Source organism: Pithys albifrons, chromosome 7, assembly GCF_047495875.1.
Source record: "Pithys albifrons albifrons isolate INPA30051 chromosome 7, PitAlb_v1, whole genome shotgun sequence".
In the NCBI taxonomy this organism is placed as follows: Eukaryota; Metazoa; Chordata; class Aves; order Passeriformes; family Thamnophilidae; genus Pithys; species Pithys albifrons.
The window spans coordinates 19,069,005-19,083,556 of record NC_092464.1 but is presented as its reverse complement, the minus strand read 5'-3'; the positions used below and the strand labels follow the sequence as shown (position 1 = coordinate 19,083,556).

The 14,552-nt window shown below is 39.9% G+C and overlaps 1 protein-coding gene across 1 annotated transcript in view; it reads right to left on the bottom strand.

Moving 5' to 3' along the window:
• Positions 1–3,731: 3,731 nt before the first annotated feature.
• The window catches only part of PIP4K2A (phosphatidylinositol-5-phosphate 4-kinase type 2 alpha), a 119,405-nt gene continuing 108,584 nt past the window's right edge, over positions 3,732–14,552 (bottom strand). The window contains exon 10 of the mRNA XM_071560161.1: positions 3,732–5,743. Coding sequence (XP_071416262.1) covers positions 5,738–5,743 — 6 coding nt within the window. The 3' untranslated portion in view covers positions 3,732–5,737. The remainder of the gene's footprint in view (positions 5,744–14,552) is intronic.

The following is a 14,552-nucleotide window of genomic DNA, read 5'->3' as shown; positions in this document are numbered from 1 at the left end:
CCTGAAGGGACCATGGACAGGAGATGCTTCCTTCTGGACATTTGCTCTGCTGTATCTTCTGTATATACTTACACATAATCCCTGTATTTATCTAGTAGCACTCTATCTACCTTGGTATAAACCAACAGATTTTACAAATGCTTTTGGATCATAGCATGATATTTAAAAGGAAACACAGATGTTAGAGAGCAATTCAGAGAGGAAATGAAAAGAGGAAGAGCATCTGGAAACTTGAGTCTGGGCTGGAGCTCTGGTTGTTGGTTGATTTAGTACTCTGGGGTCTTTCCAATCAGCTCTGGCCTTTCTGCTTTTAAGTAGGTGCCCCAAAGTATTCCCCAGCATACCTGACTTTGTTCTGGGCGGGGGACTACACACCATGTGAATTCGAGGCACAGACAGTGGAATGACTTTGATGCCAATTTCAATTGCAACATTCACAGCTGTGAGTTTCAGATCCCGTTCAGATCTTATCAACCTTCTTGTAACACCGTGTCCAGAAACATTGTCTGTTTTGTGAAAAGTTTGGCAAAGGACAATCACCCACAGAAGGATCTTGGAGACTCTTTCTAATTGTTCTGTGTTTCAGTCGCTGCTCTGAGTCCAGGTAAAGCTGGCAAACCTGCTCCTTTTACAGGTTTTAGTAGACAGGCTTGCAAGCATCTGCACAACAAACTGTTACACCACCTGTGGCGATGATAAATATTTTATACTGTGCAGAATTTGTGTCTTGGTTACAATTACTTACATGTTTCTGTGGTGCTTGTGTCTGCTGAGTTAGTGCAGGCAGTATCTGTGAATGTGAACAGGCTTGTCAGAAGATTCTTGTGTTACTCATCTTCTCTCAGGCTGAGAAATGCAGAGTTCAGGAGCAGTTTTATGCTAGAAATGTAGTGGTACAACATTATCATAATTCTCTGGTGTTTGTGGGGAGGGGTGTTTCCTTAACTTACCCACAGCCTTGTACTTGCTCTCCTCTCTTTGTTCCCAGTGAAATGTGAGATTTAATGAATGCTCAGGCTTACATACATAGCCAGTCTCTCCTCTCAGCTGCATTTTATTATTTAAATAAACATTTTTATATTCTGTACCCTTCCATTGACTTTGTTGATGTATAGTCCTGGAAATAGTGCATGACTTATCTTTTACTATCAGAGATGTAGTTTATGTCTCCTAATAAGTAATATAGACGTTATCTGTGTTTAATGTAGAAATTTCTTTCTTTCCTTGAGCTTTGGTGCTGTATATTGTATACTGTCTAGATCTAGTAAAACTTAAAAGCACCATAGAAGACACTGGATGGAGATCAACCTCAAGATCAGTTCTTTGTTGTCTTTGGAGTTTGCCAGGAACAGTGTGAAGGAAGGAGAAGGATCAGTGAGAAGGTGCAGCTTTTTTTTCCCCAGACTTTTTCCAATTTATATTTCAAGTGACCAGAAAGCTTTATTAATGTAAATTGTAAAGTCAGATTTTTTTTTTGAGGCAGTGCTTTCTTCTGTGTTTTGTTTGTTTGTTTGTTTGTTTGTTGGAGGAATATATTATTCTGCTCTGGGATATTGACCATTTTAATCTTCTAAGCCCACTATTCAAACCTTCTGGAGGTTTCTGCCGATGCAGCCAATTCAGGCTCATAGGACTGCAGGGAGAGAAAAGTATGAGAATACATGCAACACTTGTGGAGGCCAAAGGTATTAAAGGGTTCAGGGAGGGGTAGGTCCACTGAGAGCTGTTAAATGTAATGGTCCAGATGCAACTGTGGTGTTAGTGGAGATGTGGACTCTAAATGCAAATTCTTTGGTTAGATCAGAAGATTTTGAAGTATTATATATGTGGGTTTGGAGATATTTTTACTTAGTATGTGTCTGTTTTCTAGATAACAAGATCATGTATTAGTGTTGCAAATGTATAGGGGTTTTTACAGAAAAGAAAATATACCCTTTATGTAGCTTCCTTTAAATAATAAACCACACAGGAGAGTATAGTAACTTTAGATTTAGCCATGTTGCACAATAGTTGTTGCTGAGGGACTTGTTCTGTTCTTCTTGGAAATCCAGTAGAATTCTACCAACATGAATAGGATTGAATCTTAAATGCTTAAAATTAGTAATGCTAAATACATGCAATTTAGCGACCACAAATTACACATGGTAAGAAAAGTATCACTAGAAGAACATGTAAAGAAGCGTACATATGGATTATGGCAAGCCTCAGTATTTGGAGGAAAAATGATGAAAAGAAAGAAGCAAAGCAAACTGCTTATGGAAATAATTTTCCAGCTATTCTGGGTCATAAATAATTTGTGCCAAAATGCACAAGAAGCACTAAAAATATTTCTTCAATGCAGGTTTGTCTGTTCTAGTATTGGAAAAAGCAGTGAAATTTGCACAACTGCACAACTGCTGTGGGCATAGGATGCCTAATTTCTTTTTACTTGTTATCTCACCTGGTATAATGAAGTATCTATCAGCTAGGGCACAGAGAAAAGTTTGCAGCCTTTAACATTTTATAGAAGAAAAAATAAACTGTATGCATACAAAAAATATCTTAATTTCTTTATAAAACCAAATGACACTATTGCCGACTCCATGTGAACATGTGGGGTTTTTTTAACCTGCATTCACTGTGTTTTAAAAATAATGCAAGTTTTGATGATGGTTTTGTGTGCCATGGGACTCTTCATAATGTGAAAAATGCTTTCATGTTTCTGATAGAGAAATGATAATTTGCAATCTTGAAGAGATTGTCACATAAAGGAGATTGCATGTACTGAGCTGCATGTGCTGCACAGATGAGGTAATGTCTGTGGTGCACACTTGAGATTAACCTGGTTGAAGCACAGAATGCCATTTTAATGACGAATTAAAAAATAAAGTGGGGGGTGTGTGTTAACATATTACTTTGGGCAAAAAGGTGAAGTCCTTCTCTGAGAAGGTTAAACGTGAAAGAAAAACACTATGCTGTAGAAATGAGCTGGAGAATTAATGCATTGTCCGAGGGAGTTTGGAAAAAAAAGTATCTTCCCAAGATGACTTAAGAAATGGCTGAAGAAATGTAGTGGAGGTGTAGAGGGGAAATAGATAAAAATAATTCCTGTTTCCTCTTACCATCAGTTTTCCAGGTGTTACATGTTTCCTTTGCCTCCTGAGTCTAATAAAAGACTTGTGGGAGTCAATGAAAATATTTTTGTCTCTGTATTCTATTTTTCCCCAATAATAGAAATTCTGAGAAAAAAAAAAAAGAAACACCATGGTAGTCCGAAAGGCCTTTCTTTAAATAAAGTAGATTGCAAATTATTTCCTTACAGGACAATCAGTATATTCTTAGGTCACAGTTCAGCTTTTAAACAAGCTTTGATCTATTTTCACAAAACTGAGCCTTTAAGAAAAGTAATTGCCGGACAGTTTCAAAATCTACTTACTATTGCATATGATAAGCTATGTTGAAACGTACCTTTTGAAAAATAATTTAGATGTGATCAGTGCATATACTACCTGGAATTATCTGCTTTATATACAAAGTGGGGAAGAGCATGTTTTGTTAACTACTGCGCTGAAACTTTAGAAATGTGTCACAATATTGAATATCTAGATAATTTTTAGTAATTTCTGAGACTTTGCAGTCTAATGTTTGAGAGATTTTCATTTTCCAAATGTTAGGAATTTCACTCTCTATTGTGCAAAGAAACTTTTTACTTTAATTATATATATATATATATATATTTTAACCTGACATTGTAAGCTGCTTCACTTATCATGACAGTCTTAAGAATGCACCTTTTAAAATGGATTTGGTGCAACTGCAGAAGTGGAAATAAAAGCTGAGAGGTAGTTGTAGTAATTGAAGAAGGTTAATCTTGTATGGTCACCTTCTTGTGTGGATAATCACAGATGTGAGCAAAACCTCAATTTGCTGTGTCCCATGGCCACTCGTTACAACAATACACATTATACCAATAGGGTGACTATATTAATATGAAAGTTCTTAGGTAAATTTTTTATAATGATAGAATATAATTTTTGGTAAACAAGTGAAAGAAACACCTATAATTGAAAACTGTATATAATGTTAATGGTTTGATGCCAGTCAGTGGGAATCCTTTCCCCTAGGAAGGCAGCCAGAATCCCAACAGCAGCAGGATGTAGGTCAGTGGACCCCAACTCAGGGATTAATGGCATGAAGTTGTGCCAGGGGAGGTCTAAGCTGGATATCAGGAAAAGGTTCTTCTCCTTGAGGGTGGTTGGGCACTGGAACAGGCTCCCCAGGCAAATGGTCACAGCACCAAGCCTGACAGAGTTCCAGAAGCATTTGAGCAATGCTCCCAGGCACATGGTGTGAATCTTGGGGCTGTGCTCTGCAGAGCCAGGAGTTGGACTAAATGATCTCTGAGTCCCTTTCAGCTAAGGATATTCAATGATTCTTTGTTTGTTGAATAAAGTCAAACTGTAACTGCCAAAGAAAAGGGATTGCAGCTGATACACCTTCCTGTACAGCATCTAGAGAGGTGGGGAGGTGTTCTTCCTGGATTTGCTTCATATTACATTATGGAATACAGGATAATCTCCTTGTGTCTCACAGGCCCAACACCATCAGCAATGCAGCTGCCGAGATGTGTTTCATTTTAAAGGCTGTCATGCCACAGTATTCCACGTGTGTGGGGCATTTCCCAGACAGAAATTGCTACACTTGTACTGTGCTTAGCCTGTGCAATGAGCCTGACACTTCTGGGAAGAGTCAGATTTACTGTAAATGTGCAATAAATTTGGCACTCGGGAAGTATTTCAGGCTTACTGTGAATGTGTGAATCAGTTGTGCAGTCTATTAATGGCAAATCTGAAGCTTCCAGGCAGAGTCTGACCTATGGTGTGGGAATGTACAGTTAGAATGGTTTGGGTTGGAAGGGACCTTTGAAGACCATCCAGTCCAACTGTGCTATCATGGGCAGCAAAACCTTTCATTACCCCAGGTTGCCTAGAGGCCCATCCAGCCTGGCCTTGAACACTTCCAGGGATGGACCACCCACAATTTCTCTGGTCAACCTCTCCAGTGCCTCACCACCCTCATTGTAAACAATTTCTTTTTTATGCCTAATCTAAATGTCCAGTCTTTAAAGTCAGCACCCCTTGTCCTATCACAGTTGATATGGACAAGAACTTCAGAAAATACACTGCATTTCCAAATGACAAGTATCTGGAAAAGAGGACATGTTTGGGGAAACCCGGGCTAGGGCAGCTCAGTGCAGATTGTTGCAGAGCAGGTCAGTGGCTTCTGACAATCAGAAAGACTCAGGCTTTATCTTAGGCTTGTTGTTCCTCAAAGTGAAAATTGCAGGGTATTCAACTCCTATTGGGAGATTAAGAGGGCTGTGTAAGGCCAAGGAAAAAAAAAAGGTGTTTTTCTTTTCATTATGGCTTTGCAGGGTCTTCCCATAAGCTGTGTATGAGGCAGTGATGGAGTGGAGAAAGTGGAGCTCCTGAAGAGGCAGCGTGTGTGTCCAGACTGGTTCTCCTCCTGAAAGCAAAGTGTGCTGTTGTCTCACTGTACATGTGTTTTGCCTGTTTAAGTAAATCAGCTGAAGAATGGATTTTTTTCTTTATTTCATTGGGAATAATTTTGCTTCCTTGTCTTGAACCTGGAGGCTATTTTTAATTTTAAGAGGATTTCTCGCTTGATGAGGTGATAACCTAAATGGCACACGAGGATCTGATGCGGCATGTTTTCATTCAGGGGCTCAGTTTTACAGTCAAGCCTAGGAATAGAAAAAGGAAGCTTGAAAAAAAATTGTTAACTTTATAGATACAAAGATGTTCAGTTTTATGCACATATGTATTTATGGTTTTGAACATTACACTATGACTTACATGCCAAAGAAATACTTGGATCCCATGCAGTCCTTCTACTAGTTATATATTCCCAGAATTTTGTTGTATATGTAGAAATACACATAATTGCATAAAAACACCTCAGAGAAGAAGCTAGGGAAAGCTGTCCTGCAAGAGGACAGAAGGGGTTTGAGGATGGACTCCTAACAAAACACTGACAATCAGAGAATCATAGAATTGTTTAGATTGGAAAAGACCTTTAAGGTCACTAAGCTCAACCATTAACCCAGCACTGCCAAGCCCACTACTAAACCATGTCCCTTAGTGCCACATTTACAGCTCTTTTAATTACCTCCAGGGCTGGGGACTCCACAACTTCCCTGGGCAGTCAGTTTCAATGCTTGATAACCTTCTTGGTGAAGATTTTCTTCTTAATATCCAGTACATCCCCTGGTGCAACTTGAGGCCATTTCCTATCACTTTTTACTTGGGAGAAAAGATCGACTCCCACATTTGATAAGCCAAAGTCCCCCAGGAGAACTATGACTAGTGATTGTGGAACTTCTGCCAGTTGCTTATAGACTATTTCATCTGCCTCTTCGTCCTGGTTAGGAGGTGTTTTAACAGACTCCTACCATGGTATCTGACAGGTTCTTAATCATAAACAATCCTATTGGCACCATCACTAAGACCCAGATAATCAAAACCCTCCCTTAACATACAGGGCTTCTCCACCTCCTCTCCTTCCTTGCCTATCCATTCTGAAGGTTTTGTAGCTGTCCATTGCAGCTCTCTAGCTGTGTGAGCCATCCCACCACATTTCTGTGATGGCAAATATGCCATAGTTTTCCTGCTGCACAACAGCTTCTGGCTCCTCTTGTTTGTTGCATTGGTGTAGATAGATTTGCACAAGTACACGGTTAAAGTCCGAGCCAAAGCAAGAGGGCAGAAGGAATGTCACCACGTTAGGAAATATGCCCTGACAGCTCATACTGTTGCTGTGGATGGATGTTTCAGGCACGATAGTCAGTACCGACTCAGGAGCAGCACAACTGGTGCTTCTGCCCTGTAAGCAGCTGGTTGTGGGTGGTGAAATTGCTGCCTTAAAATCCAGTCTGACCATGAACATCCTTTTTCTTTGCCCTTATAATTTTTTTAAAATAGCTGTGACTACCAGGGGCATCTGTAATAACCTTTCCTTGGCACATACACCAAAGGTACCTCTTCTTTTTTCACTTTCTTATAAGAACAGCTGCATATTTGTTTGCAGCCCCCACCTTCATCCCAAGGACATGATAGCAGGCTGTGAACTTCCTGAGTCCAGAATCAGTCCCTTAGCTGCCATAAAAAGTGAAGAAAAAAAAAGAATCTCAGTGAACCTTGGCATATTTTTTTAATTGATGTGAATGAGATGAAAGGGATAGCTGACTTCTGTGACCTCTGCAGGATAATTGTGTATCATGTGTTGCATGAATAAAGGGGTGTGCCATAGCTGCAAAAATGAGAATTGACACCATTCTGCTCTTTAACAACATCCATTGGTGTGTGACATACAAGTACATTAACAGCTGTCACCCTTCATTTCTCTTTTGCTTACCTCCCACATACTTTGTCCATTTGCATGATGCAACTTGGTCAGTGAAAAAGTTTGATGCTTAGAATTTTTGAGACACTCGTTCCAACTTATTTTCGTCAATGCAACCATAACTATTAGTCTGCTGGCACTATTTCTGTCTTTACCAGAGCAAGACAGCAGAATAGCCAGCAGAACATCTGGGCAGGTTCTTCCATGTCTTGCTGTATCGGAACTTGTACGAGTGCATTGACAGTGCATTGCCCATAAGACACTTAAGCAAAGGAACAGGTTCTTCAGTGGTGCAAACTGCCATGTACATCGTTAGGACTGAAGCTTGCTCTCCAACTTTTTTTTTCAATAAAATTCTTTCAAGTCGGTTTTGTAGTATTACTTTATCAATCAAAAAGGAGTAGTATTGAAAAGGCTTTGAGCAAAATTGGTTTTATATCATACATTTGTGAAAGAATTACTGCTTCCATGTTTTTATTTCATTAAAGCTTTTGTGCCTGGCTGTCAACCTGGCTTCTGCCAGGTCTTACTCCTCATGGAAGGTTTTGTAGCAAGCTGAAGAGCATCATCTTACTACACCATTTCAGTTGAAATGGTCATGCTTGTGTTTTAAATTAGGTATTTAAGCCTCTTCCTTCTGGAATTGAGAAAAAGGTCTAATGCACACAGTGTAAGCTTACTTCCCCTTCCCTTGGTTAGGGTAGAGAGTTCTCCTGTTGCACAGAGAAGCTGTATGGTACTAATTACACTGTAGGAAAGCTAGCACATACTCAGTGTGTGTGCTGGAGCTGGATTTGTTCTGCTCTCATCTGGTCTGTGGGAATTCATTTGACAGTTAAAAGGATGTTTGAGCTGGCTGTTAAGTACTACAGGAGTATTAGACAAATGGGACCAAAGATCCTGTTCAGGAGAAGGTCTGCTCAAACATCTGTCTTATAATTATACTTAATACAGTTACACTTGGTATATATGGTGAGAAGTTTGACTCTCCTTGTACAGCTGCAATCATGCTGTAAAGCTTTTATTACAGGTACAGTCATACTGTACAAAGCAGAATGTACTTCAATAAGCACCCTAAATGGGATATGGGCTAACAGCACAAGTACTTTTACCATGATATATCCAGATCCACGGCAAGAAAGACTGGAAATATGAATTTATGCTGGCACTACTAAAACAGCAACACCTTTAAGTTTCACAGGAACTAATTTGTGTGAGTCACTGATGATGAAAAGGTTATGCTTGATGAACCTGATTCAATAACTATTGAATTTAGATGGAGCCTTTCCTGGACTTTGGATCAAGTTGTGATTTCTAACTCAAGTAAGTTAGAAGACATTTCAAATGCCTCTGGATTTCTTTTGATGTGTTGAATATGTTCCAAAGTGAATAATGGTTTCAAAGAATGACATGTGCTTGACAGAGTAAACTTCAGGAATAGTACAACTTACTTTTTACCACTGTAAATCTTTTCTATAGGAAAGTCAAACCTGATTGCTACTGTACGGAGGGCAATGCAAGGGATGTAGGTAAGACCATTTTCTACTACAGTGATTAAAAATCAGAGCAGTGCACTCTGGGCTGTGAGTTAGTTTGAAAGGTAATATTTTGATTTGTGAACAAAAAAGAAGGCACTACAGCACTTACTGTGAGGAGGTTCCTTAAAAACACTAAGATATATAGGAGATCGGTTTAATCACTTTATTTAGCAAAAAACCCATTTAGAATTAGAAATAGTTTGCTTGTTAACATCTAAAACTGAGATTTCATGGCAGTATCTGTATCATATGAAACACCTAAATGCAAACATCAGTCAAAAAATCTTGAAGATGTCTGGAAATATGTTTGTATGTGATCTCTGGCTGGTTTCTTTGAACCATCTGAAATTTTCCACCCTTTATTTTCAGGATAAGCTGTGAAATGCAGCCCCCCGTTATGCCTTGTTGTGAAATTACATTTTCTAGGAGCTGTCAAGTCCTGTAACTCTTGTTAAGAAAACTTTCTTCTCTACTTGCCTCACGTAATGAGAGAATGTTTGGAAACATCACAACAGTTTAAGTACATTGGTTTTCTTTCAAACCACTCCTTTCTCCCAGACACAGACCCTGTATTTATGTGGGCTGTGGCTGCCTTGGAGAGCTCCACCTGCCCTGGTGCCCACGAGGATTCAGTGAGCACAACTCTCTAAGCAGGGCTTCAGCAGGGTTTCGGTTTTACTCACGGCTTGTGCAACTCATTTACTCCCTGACTTGGGTTACTGTGATCCTATTATGTCCCAGCTGCATCCTTTACATTGTCCGTGCCTATAAAGCACAGATTATTTTAAACGGGTAGTTTTGATTTATAAAGCATTTAATAGCATAAAGCTTGGCTGTTTGCGGATTATCTTCAGCCTTCCTCTTCTGGGCATCTGTGGTTGGCCATGGTTCACTGTGTAGTTTCCCACCCTCTTGCTTTAAATTAGGGATGTATTCTCTTCCTTACTAGGGTGCAAACTGCTTTGTTTCTCACCTTTTCGAAAAAGCTTGGCTTTTAGTTTTAGTATGTAATGGAATTTGACGTTTAACAACAGCTCTATAACTTGTTTCCCTCCTTCTCTGAAGCCATGTTTTTCAGGAAGCCATCAAATGCTGTTTTAGTAATGATCTTGCTAGTAATGTAGCCAAAGTTGTTCAGTGATAATGCAGGGCACTGTGCCCTCAGAATGGGTCTGGATAATGAGCCCTATTCAGCAGCACAGGAATGTATGGGACAGCAGCTCTTTTCTGGAGGATTTTAAGTACAGAAACCCATTTGGGAAAGCATTTTTATTTGAAACATCTACATTCTAATATTTCAGAAGAGCCACTCATTTAAAGGATGAGCCTGCAACTGCAACATATACATCAGACTGGCTGACTTCTAGGATAGTAGCTGTGATCTGGTCTTTTGCTGCAGCAGTGGTGGCACCTAATGAATTGGTGAGACAGATGATGCACTTTCCCCAGGAAGGCAAGTTAGAGTCTTGTTTGATAACCTAAAGACTGGACTGAGGGTTCAAGCCTAACCCCCAATGCTTGAGAAGGAAGAGGCTGCTTCACAGTGGATCTTAAAAGAAACACAGTCATTTCACATCCATCTTCTCATCTGAAGAGCCTGTTTCTGATCAGCCCTCCCTTCCCCTTGCCCGAAAGGAGGACCAGTGAAAACAATTATCTGCCTGCCTGCCAGAGAAAATGGTACTCAAAAGGTGTGTTTGTGGGGACTGTCTGATAAAACTGAGTCAAAAAGGTGGGAGGTACAGGCTACATCATGCACAAGAAAATGTTTCTGTCAGGAGAAAATCCCATCCAAACAGTGTTTCCCCACTTTGGTTTGGGTCACAGAAAGAGCTCATTTTGATGACGAAAATGTTCCATTTGGCCTACTCCGTCTCTTCAGCATTAACATACGACCGTAACACATGAGTCCAGCAGTATGTTTTGCTTGGGTATTTCCTCGAAGCTTTTAGTGCATTTCTTTTAATGATGCTGGGTTTTATTATGGGGTGCTATCAGTTTGCTCTCGAGGCTGATCAGTTCTTTCTGATTTGCTCTACTTCTAATCTTACACCATAGCACCCTTCCCATTATTTCAGGTGAGGACTATTGTGAAATGCTTTTATGGTGTTGTCAACATAATATTCTATGCCTGTCCTTCTGCATCATAATCTTTATGGTCTGAGATTTTTCTCTGCAAGAGAAAGCCATATGGGACTGTTCTCCCTGATCCTAGAGCATCCGCAAATATGCAAATAGCCAAACTCAGGGAGTATGTTTTCTGTAGCTTCTTTGTGTTTTGTTTCTCATTCTCAGCTTTATTCTCTCTACTGGCATCTGCACTGTCTCTTCTTTGCTGCTTCAAAAAGGTTATTTTGTTTATGCCCTCCCCTTAACCCTAAACCCTTGTTGCTGCAATCTGTGATGTTTTTTCTCCTTAGAACCAAATTCATAACTTCTCTTATCAGATTAGTCCTATCTGATTAGCTTTCTATCAAGGAAGGTAAGTGCTCCACACTTGTCCTCCTGGAAAGGTGAGAACTTGGAGCACAGTGGTGGGACACTGCTCCATGGCTTATTAGGTGTCTGTCAGATGCCATCGTTTGTGCAGGGGTTTGTGGAGGGGTTTATGCAGGAAGACAGCTGTGTAACTGTGTTGGAACAGTCTTCTGACTGCCCTGTGCTTGCCGCAACTCCCAATTTTGGGTGGAGAAGCAGTGTTCACGTGTCCATCCCCACACAAACTTACCTTGTGTCTTTTCTTTTTCCTCTCTATAATTTAAGGCACTGCAGGATAAAAGCAGGTGGCTTTATCTACTTTGTCCTGCAATTTGGTGGCAAATAAAGCATGTCCACTGTCAATGAAAAGGGCAGGAACAGAGGGATACAAATACAGACAATAACCCACATGCACATTTCCCTAAAGCCTGATTTTGATGAGTGTGTCTGATGTGGAGATTGGTGTGGCAGATCAGCAGGCTACACAATACATGAGAAAATGTTTAGAACAGGTAACAAGGCAAGCCCATCTATTTTCTTCAGCCTTCTACTGCTCTGCGAGCTGCACTTGTGAGGAACCCCGTGAGCCTCCTCAGCCCCACTGTCACACTTTGGTTGCCTTGGAGCCAAACAGACGGTAGGCAGGAAGCTCAGCAAGGAGCTGCACTGCACTTCAGGCCAGTGGCTGACAGGGGAAGTGCCACGAGGAGTAATACAAATTTTTTAAAGGGCATTACTTAAATCCAAGGTGCAGTTTCAAACTCCACAATTTCTGAAGTACTGCTAGGTTGTACAGAAAGTATGTTTTTCTCCCTCTCCAGGACCTCTAAAAGCATCACTGTACTGCTGGGTTCAGTTTCAAGGTTACAAATGCATACTCAGCTTCTCCGCTTCCAAACAACCCAGTGCCATGCCAGTCTCCTGCATCCTGGAGCTAAGGAGCAGCCCAGCACAGAGATGCTGCAGCTTGTGTCATGTGAAACACAACATGCAAACTTTTGCTCCAGAGCATTTTACAGTGTAATCAGATCAAACACTGTAATTCTTCCTTCCACACAGCTTTGCTGACTGGGGCAGCAGTACTAAGCAGGCCAGCATGCATATCACTTCACTAAAAGCAGATTCTTTCCATTGTACCCTATAAAGAGATGATCATCATTGCACAGTACAATTTGATATTTTAACACCTCTAAGTCTTTGGTCCAGCTGATGTACAAATAAATTTCCAAGACTTACTGCTGAACAAAGAGAAAAGAGTAAAGTTCTTCAAGGCAGAAAATATTTTGTTATGCAATTCCACAGTGTGAAGGAAGACAGGGCCCTGACCCAGAGTGTAAAGTTCAATTTAGCATTATCTGCCTGGTTAAAGTAGGCACTAATTAATCAGACCTATTTGGCAGAAGGGATTCTTATGCATCGCTCAGATCCAAGCTGCTGGGATTAGCAGGCACATCTTGGGAACATGGGACTTTCTCTTAACCAGAATCAAACATGACCCTGCCTGCTGTCCTCAGGTGGTGGAGGGCAAACTACAATTGTCAGCCCAACAACTCCAGCTAAGATCTTCTATCTGCCTTGGTATGACAAATCCGCTCTAGATATTAAAGTGACTGAGGTATTCTTGTAACAAAATAGCTTCATGCATCCACTTAAAAATGCATGAAACGGAAAAGAAAGTAGAGTGCTTTGGCCTTGGGCTTACTACACAGAGGCAAGGTGAAATACTAGAAATGTAATGATATAAATCATCTTCCAGGCTTGCATGGAAGTGCCAAACCTCTTCAAAACACAAGGTTCTCAGAAACGCCATTTATTCCAATAGGCTGCATATTGCTAAATAAAATGAGTCACTATGAATGAATCAGACTGAGTTGGAACAAAGTAGGAGCTTTTTATAAATTCAAAGCATACTGGGCAATAACGAAAATGCTTACAAACCTTCAGAGCACAGGGTAAGAATGAATTTATACCACCTTGCAGAAATGTATTTTTTGTATCTTAATACTTACAACCTAATAGTTATTTTATGTTGTGTAACTAACAGAGATGAGACTACAAGCTGTGAAAAGGGAATGTCATTAGAAAAGCTAAGACCATGATGTTGTTGTTTACTTTTGGAAAAAGAGAAAAGCAGTATAATATTGCAGTTATAGCAATGACTACAGCCAAGCAGCAGCTATGCTCATTTTGAAACTTCATTCTGTTCAAACAGCAATTATGACTTTTTTTTAATTAGATGGTAAATGGATGGCTAGGAAATTCTCTAAGCAGAAATTCAAGAAACACCATTTTAACTTTTTTTTTTAAATTAGGCACTATAAAAGATGGAATAGGCCATTCTGCCTCACTCAAACCATTCTGATCATTTTGTTAAATAAGAAAAGGGAATATTCAATTTAATATGTGCAAAAGCTAATATTTACATTGTTCAGTACACAGAGGTAGGATCACATTAAGAGAAACTGAAAGAGGAAGAGAACAAACTGTTCTCAGGGTCCACTGTAGATAGAACAAATATTAATAGGCTTAAAGTACAGTAATGTAGTCAGGTAAGACTTTAGAAGAAAATCTTCCTAATGATAGAGCTAGCGAGGCATGGGGAAGGACAGCATAAGGAAGTCATGTAACTACCCTCCCTGGAAAACATTAATCCAGTTTTCATCAGTGTTTATCCACAGATGAACTGCTCTGAGACAGACTATAACTACCTTTTAAAGTCCTTCCCAGACTTGTTTTTTAGCAGTTTCAAGAAAGCTATTGTTAGTGATTTTAGTACTACATAAAGGGCCTTTGCCACTCGGTATTGTAAAGGATATTCGGATATCCAGAAACAATTCCTGCCATAGAGAAATCAGGATAGACAGGAAGAGATGAAACAGATTTCTCTTTTAGGTTAACTACTATCTGGTTTTGTATTTTTTCCCCTGTTAAATAAATGAGTTTGAAAGAAATCAATGGACAGCATGTACAGAGCATACATTGGATAAAGACAGGGTATAAGACCATAAGAATGCAATGGCCCCACTCAATGCAGCGAATTGCTAACTGGTATTACTTTGTAAATGAAGTAGGCACAAAGAAGGGAGCTGAAAATTCAGATTGCATGTTTAGGTTATATAGTTGACATAGAAAATT